This window comes from Panthera onca, chromosome E1 (assembly GCF_046562875.1).
Source record: "Panthera onca isolate mPanOnc1 chromosome E1, mPanOnc1 haplotype 2, whole genome shotgun sequence".
NCBI lineage: Eukaryota > Metazoa > Chordata > Mammalia > Carnivora > Felidae > Panthera > Panthera onca.
Window position 1 is genome coordinate 31,119,920 of NC_138352.1, and position 19,593 is coordinate 31,139,512.

General features: G+C 52.8%; 1 protein-coding gene across 10 annotated transcripts in view; it reads right to left on the reverse strand.

Moving 5' to 3' along the window:
* Positions 1 to 19,593, reverse strand: part of RAP1GAP2 (RAP1 GTPase activating protein 2) — a 223,685-nt gene that overhangs the window by 8,361 nt on the left and 195,731 nt on the right. For all 10 annotated transcript variants that reach the window (XR_009614433.3, XM_060646970.3, XM_060646974.3 and 7 more), the window contains 6 exons: positions 19,076 to 19,231; positions 13,878 to 13,949; positions 13,271 to 13,357; positions 11,723 to 11,857; positions 4,038 to 4,175; positions 2,281 to 2,402 (listed from right to left, as the gene is read on the reverse strand). Coding sequence is in view for 9 of the 10 variants with exons in the window: in XM_060646970.3 (XP_060502953.1) it covers positions 2,281 to 2,402; positions 4,038 to 4,175; positions 11,723 to 11,857; positions 13,271 to 13,357; positions 13,878 to 13,949; positions 19,076 to 19,231 (710 nt within the window). In the remaining variant the exon portion in view is untranslated. The remainder of the gene's footprint in view (positions 1 to 2,280; positions 2,403 to 4,037; positions 4,176 to 11,722; positions 11,858 to 13,270; positions 13,358 to 13,877; positions 13,950 to 19,075; positions 19,232 to 19,593) is intronic.

Genomic DNA, 19,593 nt, shown 5'->3' on the forward strand with positions numbered 1-19,593 from the left:
GGCTCTCGGCCCCATAGGGCCTGAGGGGTCACAGCACGCCTACCAGCGCACAGCCGCCACTTCCCTGAGCCCCACTCAGACAGCAACGGAGAGTGGGGTTTTCTGCTGCATCAGGCTATTCTAGGCTCTTGGATGAGCCAAGCGCTATCAAGCAAGAGAACTCGCTGATGCTCCTGAGCCCAAGTCCACTCCCCACTTTTGCTGGCCATCTCACCTTGGCAGAGCTCTAAGTCAAGAACAGGCCACAGGCGGGGTGGAGTGAGGTCTACAACATCCACTCCCACAGCAGGCAAATAACCCAGTGCACGTGGACTCCTTGGCAGTGCGGGCAGGGTCACCGTGCATAAGTCCAGGGGACACCCTTCACACAGACCACAATATGAGCTCCCTGGATCCGTGTGACAAGGTGGCCTTTTATGCTAGGAATGGCACCCTGGTAAACAGGCTACTCTCGGCCAAGGGCCCGAGGGCTTCCTTCTCCTGTAGTTTAACAAAGACCATGTACTGACACCCACGATTTCTACTGCACCCCCTGTTGGGGACAAGCTGGCCTCGTCCTCAATGCACTTTTATTTTTACAGCAACCTTACTGAGATACCATCCACGTGCAATTCACCCACTTAAAGTGTGTAATTCAGTGGTTTTTAGCATATTCACAGAGTTGTACAACCATCACCACGATCTAAGTTTAGAACATTTGAGACCCCCATAAAGCAACTCCAGACCCACTCCTAATCACTCCCCATCCCCCCCTCCCCCAGCCCCTGGCGACCAACTAATCTACTTTCTGTTTCTATGGATTTGCCTCTTCCAGACGTGTCATAGAGACGGAATCACACAACATGTTGTGATTTGTGACTGGCTTCTTTCCCTTAGCATAGTCTTTTCGAGGTTAACTAAGTTGTAGCACGTATCAGTGGTTCAACTCCTTTTCATTGCAAAAAAAAGTATCCCATTGATGGATATACCACATTTTATTTATCCACCTTGAGCTATTACGAATAGCCAGGAACATCTGTGTGCTGGTTTTTATGTCGATATGTGTATTCTTCCTCTGGAGTCTCTACCTAGGAGTGGAACGGCCGAGTCAGACGATAACCCCAAGTTTAACTCTCTGAAGAACTGCCAAGCTTTTTTACAAAGCAGGTGCATTAGTTTACATCCCTACCAGCAATGCCTGGGGATTCTAGTTTCTCCATATCCTCTCCAATACTTCTTATTACGTGTCTCTTTGATTATAGCCACCCAAGAAGCATGAATGTCTCAATGCCCCTTTAATGAGGTTGCTAATGACCTCCTAATTGTCCACCCAAGCAGGGGTTCGGGTCACAGTGCAGGGCTTCTCTGCACATTGACACTGTGGACTCTCCCTCCTGGAATCCCTCCCCTCCGGGCTTTCTCTCCCTCATCTTCCCTCCCTTTCTCCCCTTGCCCTTAAATGCTGGTGTCCCCAGGCATTCTATACACCCCCGAGTGGCCATATTCATTGATCCATCTTTGACTCCCTTCTGCGGTCAAGGCCTCTCTCCTAAGCTTAAGACTTTCATCCTGACCACTCAGAATTCTGCACTTCTCTGCTGGGCAGGCCACAAGGACTCTCACATGTACTGGTTCCAAACAGAGTTTTTCATCCCCCTCTGTAAACTCACCCCTCATCCTGCATGCCCAAGCTCGGGTCCTGGGGTCACCATTCGGGGTGACAGGCAGACAACCTAAATGCCTCCTTTTCCCTCACAAGACTGTAAGCTTCTGGAAGGCAGGTTTGTGCCTCCCGTAGCTCTTGTTGGAGCACTGACCCCAGCATGTAGCAAGCACTCAAGACATGTTACTTGCTGAATTAAAGGGCAAAGGGGCTCACCATTAAAGGATCAGAAAAACAATGAGCAAGAACAGGTTAATACCTTGCAGTACAAGAGCTGCTTTTAAAAAGACAGAAAACATTCTAGAAGCCTAAGGAAAGTTAATTAACTGTCTTGGCAGGGAAGCCTTCCATAAGAGGGAACATTTGAGTGAGCTTTGGAAAAGGAGGCAAAGAAAGAAAAGAATCCAAACAACATTTCTAGTTTGGGTCCAAATGCGACACGGACAATTCTGGAAGGTCCCACACAGAGACTGGCCAAATCTGCCTCAGTGGACACAGCAGAGTGAGACAGGTGCCTGAAGTGGGGACCAAGGTTAGAAGGAAGCCATCTCCCGAAGCAGCGCAAAGCCCTCCCTGAGGTTGGCCATCTGGCAGCTACAGCAGTGGAAGGACCCACAAACCCCTCACTGGACAGTTACCATCGTGTCCGGCCATCGCCTTGGCCTTCAGCGCCTGTGTGTAGACGGGGGAAGAGTCCCGACCGCCGCTTGATGGGGCTCCGCGACTGGTTTTTCACGGCTGCTGCCGCCGCCACTGGAGGCTGCCGATGAAACCACCAAAATGAGTGTTCATGGCCCACCCCAGACCCCAGTCTCCTTCCCTTCACCCCCCACCCATCTCTGGTCTACAAATAGCTTGTGCAACCCCCAACCAGTCTGGAGGGGATCCCACAAAACAGCAAGACAGCTGGGAAGGCGAGGATCTATGTAACAGGAGCTGAGACCCCAAGACTCAAGCCATTTGCAGCCCATTTTCCTGTGTTCTTAAGCCAGACCTTGTGGCCCCAGGTGATAATCACCAAAGACCACAATTCTTGGAGGAACAAGGGGTCAGGGCCATGATAAGGAGAGCCCAGCACATTGAGGTCAGGATGATTCATGGGGTCACAGACTGAGAACCAGGAAGCTGCGAGAGCCCGGGGAATGACCTGGTCCAACCACTAGCTTTACCAGTGAGGAAACTGAGGAGCCTAGGGGTGAGGGGACTGGGCTAGGGTCACACAGCAAATCACCATAAGGACAAGGACAAGAACGCACGGCTCTGACTCTCCATCCATTCCTCACAGTAACTGGGTCCAAGCTGAGTGTCTCAGTAACAAGACAGAATGAGAGCGGCAGAACCAGATCCACAGGCACCCACAGGCCAAGGGAACCGCCAAGAATGTGACTCTGCTTCAGCTACATGCAGGGGGGAGGAGCAAGGGGTGGGAGACTGAGGAGCAGGGACTGCAGTCATCCTTTAGAGCCCTCCAGACCTCTAATCCAGGTCCCGACTTCGGCCATTTGTGTCCTATGCAACGTTGGGTGAGTAGCCAAACTCTCTGGGCCCCAGTCTCCTCACCCACAGAATGGGGATAATTGTCCTGCCCTGCTCATTTCACAGACCTTCTGGGTGGGGCAAGACAATAGTATGAGATATTTGGTAAGTTAAATGAATTATGTAAGACCACTTATAATACTAGTCCTTAGTATCATGGTGGGTATCTATCTGGAAAAAAATAAATAAAGAAAGAAAAAGAAAAGGAAAGAAAAGAAAACCCTACTCTATCCGAATGCAAAGTCCCTTTGCTTTTTAAAAGGACGAACTATGTGGTTCTTTCACCTGGCCAGTCCCTGGTGCAAACAGACCAGACCCAAACCCACAGACACACCAGGCTCTTTCCCTGGGAACTGCATACACAGTGATTAACAGCCAAGACTTTGGATCAGGGAGACACGCATTCAAACCCCAGCTTTTCAGCTTAACTAGGTGACCTGTGGCAGGTTACTAAACCCCTCTGGGCCTCCCTTCCTCAAATTCAAAATGGAGAACACATCAATTTCTACCTCTAAGAGCTGTTAGAGGGATCAGATGAGATAAGGTCTATGAATCACTTAGTTCAGTCCCTGGTGCACAGCAAGCCAAGGGTGACTACCGTCATCATTAATAACAAAGCAAGGACACCCCTCCTGGGTCCCCAGCCTCTGGGCAGAGAAAAGTGCCCCAAAACTGAAACTGAAATGGAGGCTCCATTTCACAGGCAGGGCCTAGGGTCACTCCCAAACAGCCTCAATCTGCCCCGTCCCTGCTCAGGCCACCTGGCCCAAGCCTGGGTGAATACATCATCCTTCACAGGCCTGGGGTGGGGGGCCCTCCCCAGGAACTGCATGCTGCCCCAGGGGCCTGTGGCACTCACCGAGAAGGTGGTCTTGGTGACATCCATGCTGTTGTGGGAGATGCCCCCACTGAGGCTGCCAGGGATGCCTCCACTGTGCTGCTTCTTCTGGCTGCTCACCATGGTCTCCATGGAGTGGCTACGCACACGGATGGCTCTCTATGGGGAGAAGAGACAGGGACCTGAGGGTTGGAGCCCAGCCCACCGGATGCCCCTGCCCTCCTGGTGGGGTCTGTGGACAGAGCCCTCAGCTTGTGCACACTTGTGCACACTCAGGCCACTCAGGGCCACCAAAGAGCAAAGGGCACATTGGCAAACAGTGAAGGGTCCAGGAGGGGACACCCAGGATGATCAGGGGCTTGTCACAGCGTGGCACAGACAGGAACAGGTAAAATCAAGGCCGTTAAGCCTTTGACAGGGACAGGCCTGGGAGGTGACAATGCTCCCTCAGACCACTCGGCAGGTCTATGCTGTTCTGGAACCAGAACCAAGAGAAGTGGCCATAGTGAGGACAGCTAGTTAACACAGAGGGAGCACTCCCACAGGCCCTGGGACTTTTAGTGTTGCCCTAATTTTAGGAACACGTCTTGTTTCCCTAGCCGACTTGGACACTTCTTAGAGGCAGAGGTCAGGTCTGACACTTCTCTGACTCCTCTCCTGTAATTCTCCTGGTTCTGGCACAGGGACGGGCACACAGGAAGCACACAAACAGAAGAGTTGCCACGTTTATTGGGGACTTATGACGCGCCAGGCTCTCTAAGAGCTTTAGATGTATCCTCCCGATAAGCCCACCGTGTGGATGCCCTCCATTCCATTTCACAGGTAAGGCTCAGAGAGGCTCAGTGACCTGACCAGGAGCACCCAGCTAATAGGTAGAAGGACAGAGGGCCTCGATATAAACCCCAACATACGCCAAGATACACAAATGGAGATATGATGAGTTATGCACATAAAAATGTCATCCCTAGCATATTCCTCAGTGCAGAGCCACTGTCTGGTCCAACTTCCCCTCTTCCTCCATGGGACAAGGGCGTATCATGATCAGTCTAAAGGGGTCACATAACCTATCCCCTTGCCAGTGGGACATGAGGGGTGTCGGATGGGAGCTGTGGGGAAAGGTCTCCTCAAGGACTCCCAGCAGCGCCTGGGTGGCTCCATCGGTTAAGCATCTGACTTCGGCTCAGGTCATGATCTCACAGTTCGTGAGTCCAAGCCCCGCGTCTGTGCTGACAGCCCAGAGACTGGAGCCTGCTTTGAATCCTGTGTCTCCCTCTCTCTCTGCCCCTCCCCTGCTCGTGCTCTGCGTTTCTCTGTCTCTCAAAAATAAATAAACATTGAAAAAAAAATTTTTTTAAAGGATTTCCAAAAGAGATGTGATATTCTGCACCTGAAACTGCCATAGCCACCTTGGGGCCATGAGAGACCAAGCCTGCGGGATGAAGCCAACAAGCCAGGCTAACGGATGCCAAGGACCACACTGAGCCATAAGTCCCCACAAAAGCCCTTGCTAAGTGGGCTCGTGGGTTTTCCTTACTGTGAGAGCAGGCTGAGGTCCTCAGAAACTTAGCTTCAGAAAACTGACTTAGAAGGACAAAGGCATGGATGCAGGAAGCCGATTCAGGAAAGACAGCCATTGGCAAACACGAATGCTCTGGAGACGAACCATTTCTGCAAATGAGGCACAGAGCCCACCAGACTCTTACCCCTGATGTCATCTAGCCTCTCCTGTGTGAGTCAAAGACACTGCCTGAGGGACATCATCTCTCTCTCCCTTTCTAGACCACAGAACAGAATCGCCTAGCAACTGTTTCCAGCCAGTACATTCTATTCATTCCATTGCCCAAAGACAACATTAAGTCACACGCCCTCTGGAAAACCGAGGGCAGGAATGGTGTGGCACCACACTGAGGTGTCTCTGGATAAACAGCAAACCTCCCTAAGTGAGTCAAGTGCTCCATAAATCTCAGCATCATGACATCCCGCTGGAGCCCCTGTGGGTCTGCCGCCACCACCACCGTCATCAACGACGATGTGTCAGCTAATCGTGTATGTTCTGATGCCCTCCTCACGGGTCTCTTTCCAAGAAAGATTTGATGTGGTTTGATGAGATCTGGTCTACTGGGCTTCGTATACATGAACTCGCTGGATCCCTACAACTCTGAGATGCAGACAGGACAGGCACTGATAGGAAAGGTCCCAAAAGGCAAACGATCACCCAAGGTCGCTGCAGGTGGGAGATGGAGTGGGGACCCAAATCCAGGACCCTGGGCTCCAGATGAAAGGGTCCCGGTCTCCCAAAGAGCTGTCCAGATTGAACATATAACGGAACTGGTTGATGGACTAACGGTGATCAGAAACCAAGGGCTTTCGACTCTCTTCAAAAAAAGTCTCCAAGGTCAATGTCAGGAAAGACGTTTTCTCCTCAAATGCCCTTGGTGCCGCTGTCTGAGTCTGCAAGATAAATCTGAGGAGACAATGGGCTGACAGGGAACCCCAGGGATGTGCAGGGTGGCCATCTGCTGCTTGAAGCTAACAGAAAGAGGTCTGAATCCTGGTCTTCCCAACACAGTGTATGAACCTCTCTGACACACGGCCTCCTCGTCCGCACAACGTGGTGACGGTCCTGCGTGGGGAGGACGTGAGACCGTGGGTGCCCAATACCCGGTGCGCAACCTGCTCGCTCAGGCCCAGCTCTCCTTCCCCGCTTTTGGGGACGGAAGGTCAGAGACATGACGGTTGCCCCAAAGCCTTAAAACAAAGCTGGATTTGGACAAAATCATCCAGTGACGTGGTCTGAAGTGTTTTACGTTTCAATCTGATGTGGAGCTGGAAGCACAGCCTTCTCAAACCGGGGAGGAAGGAGAGCGAGGAAAGGGTAGAGAAGAGAAAAGACGGTCTCCCCTCCGCCTGCATCCTCCCAGGGACAGGCTGCTCACTGCTTTCAGCACTGCCTACTCCAGTGGCGGACAGCCCGACCCTTGGAAAGGCCTTCTGTGCACCGAGCTGGCATCTTACTCGTTCTTCAATCTCAGACCAGTCTGTTCCATATTTCACACAACCGTCCCTCAACTGTCTGAGGACACGAGTGCCCTCAGAGAGTGCTCTCCTCCCGGCTAACCACCGCCGGTTCCAGGGTCCCTCCTCACGGTCTCCCAGCCCTCAGCTCACCTCACGGCTTACTTTTGAACAAGCTCTCCCTTCGTGGGGGAGGGGAGGTGGTGGCACTTTCTCTCTATCTGCTTATGTCACTTCATTTAGGCAGGGGACTGAGCTACCAGTTAGTGTTATACACGGAGCAAGTCTCTTCTGGGCCAACCACAAGCCTTGCTTCCTTAGGGGTTTGTGCTTCCTCATGATTCTAAATGGGTTTTGCGAGTTGTTTCGGTTCAACAAACTTAGGGGACACGAAGCAGAGACATGAGCACTAAGGCCCACGTGCCTAGCTGCACAAGGCAAGCAACAAAGGGAGGGGTGCTTGGAGAGAAAGATGCTAACCGCTTGCCTCCTGAGACACTCCTCATCGGGAGGTACACTGAGGACTGGAATGGGGTGTTCTGTCCTTCTAGCAGGGCAAATAAAGGATGCAGGTTGACAAGAGAAGGAAATACCCCTCCCCCCTCCATAGACGGGAGCTCCAATCCAGGAACACCCGGGCTGCCCCTGCTTGCGGGTACTCTGCCTGGGAAATTGCAGCCTCCTGCCCTTCTCCTGCCACTAGGGGTCATACGTATCACACCAGTGCATTAACTATCACCACCTCTCAAAGGCTGGAGAAAGCAGCTGTCCCTGCTTGGGTGGTCCCCATTCTGCCACTGGACCCTCTTCTCTCTGGTCCTCCATTCTCCCTTCTGCACAAGGTTAATGGATGGTTGGGCCAGCTCAGTGTCTCTCAAAATGTGGCTTACGTGTATTTTGTGTACATAACACGTAGCTACATCAAGGAGTGCTACTTTTTCTTTTCTTTTTTTAAGTTTTATTTATTTTGAGAGGGGCACAGAAAGCCCCAGGCGGGGCTCGCTCTCACGAACCGCGACACCGTGACCTGAGCCAAAATCAAGAGTTGGATGCTTAACCAACTGAGCCACCCAGGTGCCTCCGAGGAGCGTTACTTTTTCTTTTCATTTCATTACAGACCAATAATAGCTTCATCAACAGCTGGCAGTGGCTGAGAATGGCATTTGGAAACAATGGTCCAGAGATCAATATTTTTGGAAGCTGAGTAATGTACAGCTCTTTCATTTTTATTCATTTTTAATGCTACTCTTTTTTTTTAAGTTTATTTATTTTGAGAGAGAGCGCGCACGCATGAGCTGGGGAGGAGCAGAGAGAGAGGGAGAGAGAGAATCTGAAGCAGGCTCTGCATGGTCAGCACAGAGCCTAACATGGGGCTTGATCTAAGGAACCATGAGATCATGACCTGAGCCGAAATCAAGAATTGGACACTTAACCCCCAGGCGTCCCACAGCTCTTTTATAAAGAAAAATATTCTTGCAAGACCCAGAATACATCCACAGACCCCCACAGCAGTGGTTCCACGGACCGCATATACAATATACTTTCTTATTCCACAGAAATGTCTTTTAATTGAGAGTTTCGCTGCAGAAGTTTGGTCTCTATAATTGGAAATATGTATATTTTTAGGTTATCATCTAAGTGAAAATGCAAAATTTTTAAGTGTTTGTAGAACTGGCAGATTCCTGAGACTATCTCTCAGCACTCAGTTTGAGAAGCAGGTCTGGACATCCATAAACCAACTGTTCTGTTTCTCATGGAAGAAAAGCCTGAAGTACAGCCAGTGGGACCGAGGTAAGAAGAGAGAACTATTCTACGTGGTGTGAGGTGCCAGGCAGCATGACCTAGGGCAGCGATGGGTCTGCTTCTCTGCAGAGGGACAGAGGGCCACTGCTCTGTAGGGGGGTGGAAGGGAGAATGGTCCCGAGAGGCAAGGGGATGGATGGTTGAGACTGCTTTTAGCCCTGAGAATTCTCAACTGTCTCCACACGAGATGAGACCTTTGACCAGAAGGAGATAAAACACACAACTTTTCTTTCTGGGATCATTTTGTGCACCACTTCTTTCCAGAGGTGCAGGTGAGGAACACCATGAGGAATGCCAATAATTCTGATGCCACAGCACCACCCCAGGAGTGCATGAAGAAACAGCACAACGACGAGAGGCGGTTTCCCGAGCTGGGTCAGACCGTGGGCCTGGCCCAGACATCACAAACCTCCAGGCCGCTGGGCTCCGTGCTGCTCCTGGCTGGCCCCCAGCTCCAGCCTCCACAGCCTGGGAGATAAGAGGATAATGGTGGCAGGAACAGAGTAAAAGAGCTCCTGTTCCCAACTCAGGGTTTAAAAAAAGTTCATCATAATGGTCAGAGCTCTGAAGGCTCACTCAGTGTGACCGATCGTGACAACCCTTCCCATACCCCATAAGCGCTGCCTCCGGGACAGGCATGGAAGCAGAATGCACAAGCAGATGTCTCCAGCCCACAGGTGGAAGGATTAAGGGTTGAAAAGAAAAAGATCCTGGACTACTGGATCAAAGATGAGTAGTTGTTAAAATCTTGAAGCCTCCTCTCTGTGGGAAACCTCTTCAGTCAGCCCCACTAGAGTCGAACACAGATCAACTGTTACTCCTCCAGAGGCAGGTGACTGGGCAAGTGGCCTGGAGCCACCCTCCTTTAGACCCACAACCTGCATGTAGCTGCTGGACCATTTTATCCAAAGGCGCCATGGGCAGTGTGCACAGTCTACGAGCTTTTCCAGGTTATAAAAACAGTTGAAACTTGAAAAACCCGACTGTGAGCTTCAAAATACAGAAAGAAACTTGCAAAACAAACGCTTCATTAAAATCTACAAAATATCACATTATGTTAGCTAGTCACCTGCAGCTTAAGCCATACACAAATTACATTTTACTGCGGGATGTGGGAGCACTGTGATGTGCTTGATATGATGAAGGGGCAGTGCTACAAAAGTTTTCCTATTTCCTGGGTTTCACATTCCCCCTTCTCTTGCCGGGCTAGCCGACCTAGCTCCCTCTTTCCTCCCCTGCCCCCCTTCTCCCTCATGCCCCTTTGCTCTTGATCTCCAATTTCTCCTATTTCACCCTGGCTGCTGCTGTCCATCAGGCCTGAAACAGATGCCCCAGGAATCTCCCACCAGCCTGGACAAGCAGCTCGGCTCCCACACCCCCCCCCACCCCCGCCCCCGCCCCCGCGAGGAATCTCGGCAGCTGCCTCGACTAGGGCCAGCGGAGCCATGCCCTGCTCTCTGCGGTCCCGCCGGGCCGCCAGGGACAGACCCCAGGCTTGCCCAGGCCAGGTTGGCGTGGGTGGAATCCTAACCGAGTCTGGAACCAGAGGCAGCATCATGTAGAGCACGGGCTCTGCGATCCAGCAGACTCAACTCAACACTCGGATTCGAATTACTTTGTCTCTTTGAGCCTTAATTTCCTCACACGAAAAATTACACCCACAATTAATAAAACTGGAAATGAGTTATTATCCCCATCATAACAGCCTTCCTCACAGGGCACAGAGGGCACTTGTGAGGCTTTAGATGGGTTGGCGCACAGTAGGTTTTCACCTTACGCAGCAATAATAGCTAACGCTTTCACCAAGCATTTACCGTGTTCCAGGCAACGCGCACTCTCCACGTATTATTTCAGTGAATTCCTCCAGCAACTCCAGAGGTCCGATTGATCATCCGTGTGTCGTTGAGAACACTGCAGCTCAGAGACTTTAAAGACCGTGCCCACGATCACACCGAGCTGGGATTCTAACGCAGGCAGGGCTCACCCTGACCCCACACATACTGCCCCCAAAACGGCAGCTCGACAAGTCATTCTGCAACGGGCAATCCGGCAGAATGTTAACCTAAGAACCAGAAAGGCTGAGTTTGTTTCTCTACCTCTAAGTAGGTGTAAGGTTTTGAGCAGTCCTGCGGCCCCTCTCGCCTGTGCCCTCACGTGTGAGTAGGAATAACAAGACTCGTTCTGTTGACTACACAGGAATACAGCCAAGGTCAAGCTAGATGCTGGACGTAAGAGCTGTGTAGACCAAAAACGCTCAGTAAACATGTGATGATAAGCCTCCTGTATCTCACACTAGCTCAGTGGCTGCCCGAGCTCTACTTGAATACTTCCAGGGACAGCGAGCTCACTACTTCTTTTAGCAGCTCGTCCTCGTTAGAAAGTTCTTCCTTTTGCAAAGTCCACAGAGATTTACTTGCCTGTAACTCCGTCCCACCGGCCCTGGCCGGGTCCTCCAACGCCCTGCCAGGTGGACCATCGCAGTACCACACACTGGCTGTTACAGACCCCTAAGGCTTGTCCTGGCTCTCATCATCCTGTCCTGGACTCCTCATCCCGCCACAGAAGGAGGAAGTTGAAGGCAGTAATGTTCCTGGTTTGTGCTGGCTCCTCTCCTGCTGCCTGCTGACAACTCTTTCCCTGTCCCTGTTTCTCAGACTCCTGGGCCAGGAGGAGACAAAATCCGAATCAAGGAAGGATGCAGAAGACGCCAGAGACACTGCTGGTGGCTCTGACCGCTCACACTTCCCGATGCCCCTGCCCTCTACCAACACTGCAATCCTGGCACTTGGGCTCTGGGGTCAGGACCCCAAAGACCTTGGACCCCTTCCTTTGTTTGCCCCACCCTCACCTCCACCATACACAATCCCCAGCCGCTCCTGTGCCTGTACCTTAAAAGACTCCAAGAATCCCCCATGGCCCCCATTCTCAAACTTGTCCTCTTCTGGGCCCAGTCCCAGCATGGCCTGTGTGTGGGTGTGAAGCTCATCATGAAGGTTGTCCAGAAGGGCGGCCCTCGTCCGGTCCTAGAAGAAAAGAGGGTGGGGACGGTGGAGCTGGCACCGAGGACAGAGATGCGCCCTCTCCCCAGGGCTCCAGACACCTGACCGCCAGCATCCCAGTTAACAGTGTGGACCTCAGGCCTGGCTAGGCTCCGTGCTCACAAGTACTGCAGGTAATACCAAAGCTCTGTGGCTGGCCTCTGCTCTCTCCCCCGCCCCTTCTCCTCGAGCCATCCCACAGCTCTACCCTGCCGAGTCCCAGCTCAGATCTCTGCCTCCAGCTCCACAGCCGAGTACCCAACCGCCCTTCTCCATCCGAACGGCGCACCAGGGCCATGGATACAACCTCCAGGGGGCGCCGTGCACACGTACCAGGACGAGCCCTTGCAGCAACCCTTGCAGGCACTTCCAGGTCAGCAGGTCCTAAAAGACCTCATTCCCAATGATCCCCAGGTAGGTGAAGAGCCCGGGCCAAAGGCCCAAGAGCCGCCCTGGAATTCCACTTCGTCCCACCCAAATACAGGACTCCATCAAGTCCTCCCAACCCTGCCCCCAAACCATTTCCTCCTGTGGCCAGTGCAAGCAAGCTGTCACCATGTGTCCTGGACTCCTGTAATAGCTGGAGTCACCAGCTGGGTAGCTGGAAGCTGCCACCCTTCCTGCCCTCCTCCCTGGCAGCCTGCCCTTCTTGTCACATCAGGGTCATCTTCTAATATGCAAAGCAAACCATCACTCTCCTAAGTATTGTGTTAGTACCTCATCACCTCTAAAGTTCAAAGCCCTTCCTGACCTGACCCAACCAACCTCTCCAGCTGAGTATCCACCCCCACACGAGTCCTTCTCTCAGGCCATGTCAAACCCTCTGGGGCTCCCTCAAAAGTCATGCTCTGATCTGCCCGGCCTTTGCTCATGCTATTTCCCATGCCTAGAATAACCCTCCTCAAACTTTCCTCCTGGCAGAAGCCTTGTCAGATACCCAGATTCAGCAGGTCAAGGGCCACCTCCTCCAAGAAGCCTTCCCTGAACACATCCCAGTTCTGCATGGGCAGAAGCAGTCACAGCCCCTGTGCTGGCCTCCATCACGGCCCAGTGTGGACACTATATCATACCTGTCTCTTAAGTAATGGCCCCTTCCCACCAGCCCAAAAGCTCCGTAAGGCAGAAACTATGTCTCACCCCGGTATCACGGGGAATAGAACAGAGTCTGCCACACAGTAGGTGCTCAATAAATGACTGGTGCATGGTTGGTTAGACCTGAAGTTTGCATGAAGTTTCCACAAGAGGAAAGAGTTCCTAAATCAACGCAGGACTGAAGGCTTAGAGAGGCAAACACAGTGCCCCGCACCTTGAGCAGCCCCCAGGAGAAGACCCCCGGGACAGGCAGGCTGAAAGCAGCCAGGAAGGCAGGAGGAAGACTTCCAGAAGCAGTGCTCTCACCTCCAGTTTTGCAAACTTGTCCGACTTGCAGCAAGCGTTCTCTGCGTTGGTGAGCTTGGTGAGCAGAAACTCCCTGAACTCCGGGCCCTGGAACAGACATGAAGCTCTGGGATTCTCTCAGCCTCAGCTGTTGCTGAAAGGGCTTTCAGCCACAGCAACAGGTAAGCAGAACAGAGGGTCTGAGGAGAGTCCCTAAAAGGCCTCCTTCTGACATTCGGTCATTTTCTAGCCCAGGCCAGGCCCACCTAAGATGCCAATGTGGAAACCAGCTCTCCTGGTCCCAGGAAATCAACCCCTTGCCCCGGCGTTTCCATGACTGAAAGCAATTCTTGTCCAAGGCTTCTGGGACTGTGGCATAGGTACAAAAATGTTTCTTCTAGCAGAAAGGCAAAGCCAGCGTCAAACACTGTGAGAAGAGGCACTGTACTAGGCCAGGCTGGCGGCACCAGGAGAGGAGGGGAGAGACCCCAAGTAAGGAGTTTCTCCCAAGCCTGCCTAAGGCGCTTCTAACATCCCCAGCCCAGATCCGGCCCCACTCCAGCCACGGCCACTCAGATGCTGAAACCTAGAGCCTGAGATAAGAGAAGAGCAGAAAGGGGTGTCTTACCTTCTGGAAAACAGGAGGGCTGGGCAGAGGTGGGCCAAAGGCGGGCACATCTTCCCGTGCGGTGACTGACACCTGAAACAGAGTCTCGGTGTGGGCCAGGAGGGAAGAGATCCAAGCTGAGGAGGATAATGCATTCCAAGCCCCGGCCCTAGGAAAGCCCACCACCCAGAGCATCCTCTGCCCTCCCCTCCCCGGAACTCAAATCCAACACTCCCATGAGCCATCACCAGCATGGCCCAAGTCGTTGTTCCTAGAAGTGGGGCCGGCTGCACAGAGCCATCCACATGCTCTCATCTACATTTCTGGAGGCCAGAAACAAGTTTGGCAAGATGACCAGACAGGACTGAGGAGTAGCCTGGGACTCCACTTCTAACGCAGCACAAGTGCCCAGGAGGACTTATCTCGTTGCCTCATTTGAATGGATATTAATCCCACGGAGAAGACAAAGTGAGAACCGTTAACCCTGTCTTACTGATGGGGACACAGATGCCCAGAGACTGGGAGCCATCTCCCCTCAGGCACACAGGTGATTAGCCACAGAGATGACCAGGGAATCCAGACCTCCTGGTCCTGCTCTGTGGTCCTTTTCCCACAACACTGACTCCCAAACCTGAATCACTTCAAGTGTTTAAAAAATAAATACCGATTGCATGGGCTCCACCCCAAACTTACTGAATCACAAGCTCTGGGGCGGAGCCAGGAATCCGCAACTGTTAAACACTCCACAAAGCTTTCGTGCGGTTGGTGGACTAGTGTTTGGGAGCCCTGGCCCCACACGCAGGGTTAGACAGTCTGTCTGGGTGAGCCCTGAACCAACAGAGCGCCAGGGCCCAGGCTGGGAATTGTGGGTAGGGGGACATCACGGTGCTCTTGCACAGGGTGCCCCAGGCTCTGGGTGTGGTGTCCACTTCCGGCCAGCCTGGGGAGGCAGGAACTAGGAGTGAGAGCACCCAGGCGCTCTGCCTAGGGGTGTCCCAGCCTCAGGACAGGCCCAGCACATCCAGATGCTCTCCCTGCGTGGACGTGCCCTGGTTTCACCTGCTCTCAGCCCAAAGGCTGCAGGCCTCTCTAGAGACTCTGCCCTCTCCCTTTCCCAGACTGCCGCTGGCGTGAGCCTGGCCCTGGCGTGCTGCCAGCCTCCCTGGCCTATGAAGCAGGGCAGATGCAGAGAGTCTGCCAGACCGGGTGAGCAGGCAGCTCAGAGCCAGGCCAAGGGAAGGCCCTGCCAGGGTCTGGAAGGAAACAGCGGGAGAGAGCTGGTCAGTACTGCTTTCTCTCCCCAAGCTCAAGGCTGTCTGCATGCCCAGAATTAGGAAATGGTGTGTGTTCAGCTGACATGATCTCTGGCTGGTTCCAGCTGCCAAACACAGTAACCCACCACCACCCACTGTGCACAGGAACTGAGGTGGGGGGGTAGGCCAGAGGTCAGGCCCTCCGCCCTCTTCCCACCCCTATGGCCCTCCTTCTCAGGCTTGCTCTAGAGTGGTCTGTGCTGACTGGGTAAGGCGCTTCAGACATGCTCTTCAACCTGCCGAGTCTCTTGGTCAGATAAGCCCACCACAGCAGCCATGTCAGAAAAGCAGGGGACAGGATCCTTCCGGGTGACGGCCATGCATCTTCTATCCCCACTGTGTTCCCTCTCCTGACCCCTTTTCCAACAAAGTGCCCGGGGCTTTGCTGTTCCCTCCTCTTGAGGACAGGTGGGTTGCTGGGCCGAAAGCAGAAGCTGCCAGAACACGGCCCCACCTTCTCAGTTTCTAAATTCAGTGCGGGCCTCCCAGCAGGGGGCAGGGCAGGGCTGAGAGAGAGGTGCAGGTACTGTGGGGAAGAGAATTTTCGAGGCTGGAAAGAGAAAGAGGCTTGGAGCGTGTGAGTTCAAGGATAAACCAGGGAGGCGGGGAGCCTCCAAGGGCTCCCACCTTGACATGCACGGCCAAGTGTGGCCTGGAAGCCTTGGAGAACCGTGGAAGGCTGTCCAGGCACCAGATCGGCAGTGAGGGGAAGTGGGTACACAGGCAGCACCCCTCCCCAGTGGGGTGCTTCCCATAGGATTCCTGAGACCTCTGCCAGGCTTCAGGAATCAGGGGCAGGGTGACCTGAGACAGGAAGAGGAGGGAGTTCTAGTAACGGTTCAGCCGGAGTTCCCTTCCATCCGGGCAGGACAGGGACAAAATTCCCATCTGAAAAATCATCTGACATCACCTTTCATGCACCCCTGAGTTTTGGAGCCAAGTTCCCACCTGCTCTGACGGCTCAGTGGTGAAGACCACTGGCAGACCTGGACACACTCCAGCTCCCCACCTCCGGGCTCTGTGGCCTCCAGCCTTAAGTGGCTTAGGCTCTCAGCCTCAGTTTCCTTCCTGTAAAATAGGGCTAACAAGAGACCTTGCCTGACCAGGGGCTCGTGAAGGTTCAAGGAGGCTGTGCTTCTAAGGGCCTAGCACAGTGCCTGGTGCAGAGCAAGCACCCAGTATGGGGTAACCTGTTACCTGGGGCTTTGTTTTTTTTTTACTTCCCCTGCTGACCTGCACCTAAGAAAGGACACTTGAAATACTAGAGAGTTCCCCTCAACCATTTCCTTCTCCCTCTCTCTCTCTCTCTCTTCACACACACACACACACACACACACACACACACACACACATACCCCTCTTCCTCAACTCCCCCAACCCCTGACTCCGCTTCCCCTCCCGCAGTATGTCAGGGCTGGAAGGAACTCAGAGCTGGTCTAGTCCAACTTCCTCATTTCACACAGATGGAAGCTGAGGTCCAGAGAGGGAAGGAACCGGCTCAAGGTCATGCAGCAGTCAGAGGCAGGGCCGGGACCAGAACCGTCAGCTCCTGAGCCTCTCGGTCTGGGGGGCTTTCCTGCACCTTCCCACCCCTGTCCTTCCCTCTATTTCCTTTTCTTTCCTGTTCATCCTCCCCAGTGGAGGCCTCCTGGGACACTGTTCAGCCCCTGGGGATATCTCACCCTCCTTTGCCATAGCCCCTAAGTCTGCAGAGGTCATTGAAAGTCCCATTTCACCCTGGACCCTCTGAGGAATCTGACCAGGTCCTCCCGGGTCTTCTCATCACCTGGGGTGCTGCTGGGAATATGAAGGGACAGAGCTCTGGGGAGCATGTTGGAAGGCTGGCCTCCCTCCCCCCGCCCTGCATCCCCAGCCCCATTCACAGGTCTGCCTTCCAGCCTGGATGTTTGCCCGGCAGGTGGACCACACAGTCCCAAAGCCTGGGGACAGAGCACGGCTCTCCCTGTGGGTCCCGCTTCTCTGCTTATTGCCACCCTCTCTGAGGACAGTGCTTCTCCCTGGACCATGGGCTTTGGCTGAGAAGCCTTGGTAAAGACTTCAGGCATCAAAGCTGGAGGTGGGGGGGAGGGGAGTGGTGTTTTTTTGGATCTCTGCATTTTCCCACCCCACTAAGCTCTTGAGAAAGTGGAGAAGCCAGTTAGCTGAGTTCCATTTCCTATCAGGAGCTAAAAACAAATACTAAACCTCCACGAGAGGCCTCTTCTGCCAGCAGAGGCCCAGCAGACAAGCCACACGTTTGCACATGACTGCCTGGCAGCGTCTGGGAGCCCTCCTACCACACAGCTTTACCTCGAGGATCCTACCCAGCGGCTCTCTGCCTCCACTGGCTGTGAAGAGAGTCAGTTGGCTGTCTGAGTGGCCTGGTGGCTGAACTGCACTCACTGGCCCTCTCCCCTTTCCCTGTAGGTCACTTCCACGTGTCCCACCCCCAGCACACAGAGGGCACTGAATGAATAAACTTGCTTCCATCAACAAATCAAACAGCTGTTTGAAGGGAATGCCCATTTTGGTGTAAGAAGGTGATCCTCCGAGGAAATGCCCAAAACATGGCTTCTGCAACTTTTCAGCCGAAAAGCTGAAAGTGCTCAATGACGGAGGAGCATGGACATCAACATGAACATGGGGACAGAAGAGTCAGCTTTCCTCGTAGGAGAGAGTGTGGGGTTTTGTTTGTAGTCTCATATCTGCTTTTAAAGTTGATGTGCATTTTGCACTCAAATATGTGGGTTTCTACTGACGTAATAATTATATGACATCATTTTCCTTTCCAAAATCTTCAAGCAAAGTTGATACTTCATGAAGATGGCCATGAAACACTTGGGCTTTGTAAGCCCTAGGAACCAGCACTGGCCTAAGCTATTACACAGTTACTCCATTTTCAGATCATTCCAAGTTCCCATTGGCAACGACAGGCTCATTTCCCTCTCCCTTAGAACCGTGGTTCCTAACACTTCTGGGGAACAGGGAGCCCTCTGAGAATCTGACCTTTGGTCTCTCTCCCCCTAATATGCAAAGCAGCACATGAACGCAACATCTTGCACATAAGCATTCTGCGTATATCCACAAGAGGTTCAAAGACTCACATCCACCTTAAAGACCCTGCCTCAGTCTATCTCCCTTGGAGCCCACAGCCCCCAGCACCGGTGAGATAGAAACTGTTGCCCAAGAGGTTAGAATTGTTTCTCATGGAGAAGGGGAGGGGAGCAGAGGGCTGGCGGCACAGCCATCGGGAACGGGCAGGGTGAGGGCTGCCAGGGCCTCCCTGCATCGGGGAGGACACTGAGCCAACCTGGAAGACCACTTATCAATCTGGAGGCTTAGATTCAGACTTAGACTCAGGTGTTTGCAACCCCCCCCCCCCCCCGGGAGTCTTCAAATTAAGACCAATGGTTTATTCTAGAAAAGCTAAACAAGAAGAGCCCACCCCATGGCCAGGGTCTGCCGGATCCCCTGCTCTCCACCACTGTCACCATAAACATTTCTCCTTTCCTTTCTTCCCCTTTGTTACCACACCCCTTCCCTTCCCTTTCCTGATAGTCCTCCCCACCCTCCTCTCTTTCGTTCCTCTCCTCTGGCTCTGCCTTAGTCCAGCCAGTGGCATTACCAGATTCCAAACAGAGGCACTGGGAGCTTCTCAACCCTTGCGTTGGATGCTATTGAACCTGGAAGCAGCCAGATGGAGGATATGACCTCATGAGGCAGGCCTCTTGGCTCCCAAATCCCAGAAACCTGGGATTTCTAGAAAACTGATCATACCAACACTAGGAGTACCATTTTGGAGAATGACCCGAGGAGCCACTGAGAACTAGTGGTCCTTGATTTAACTAAATCCATAAGATGTGGTGAAGTGCCTGGGCCCACCACTTCCTCCAACGTTCTCCTCACCTTGTAGGATGGAGTCTCTGTGCCCGGATTCTCGACCTGCACAACAATGTAGGCATGTAAGAAGTTGGAGGCAATCATATCTGGGACAAATGGTGTGTTTTCTTCTTGGAAGATGATGGCCACAATGTCATTCCCAATGTGTCTCTTTCTCTGGAGCTAAACAGAAAAGTGTTCCATTGTTATAAGCCAGCAAGGAATATCCTGAAAACAGGATAGATCTATACAGGAAATTCTTCATTATTCTATCTTTATATATAAATCCTGAAACTCTGAGACCTACCTCTCCAGGGGCTTTTTTTTTTTCAATCTTTAGAAGCCACCAAAAAGAAAAACTGGGGGAGACACCTAAGATATTAGGTAGAGGCTAGCAAGCATCTTACTGAGCTCCAAAGCATGCAGAGCCCTGACTTGGGGCTCGTGGAGGATGGTTAAAAGGTGAGGGACAACTCCCCCTAAGGTCAGGAACAAGGCAGGGATGTCTACTCTCGCCACTGTTATTCAGCATGGTATTGGAAGTC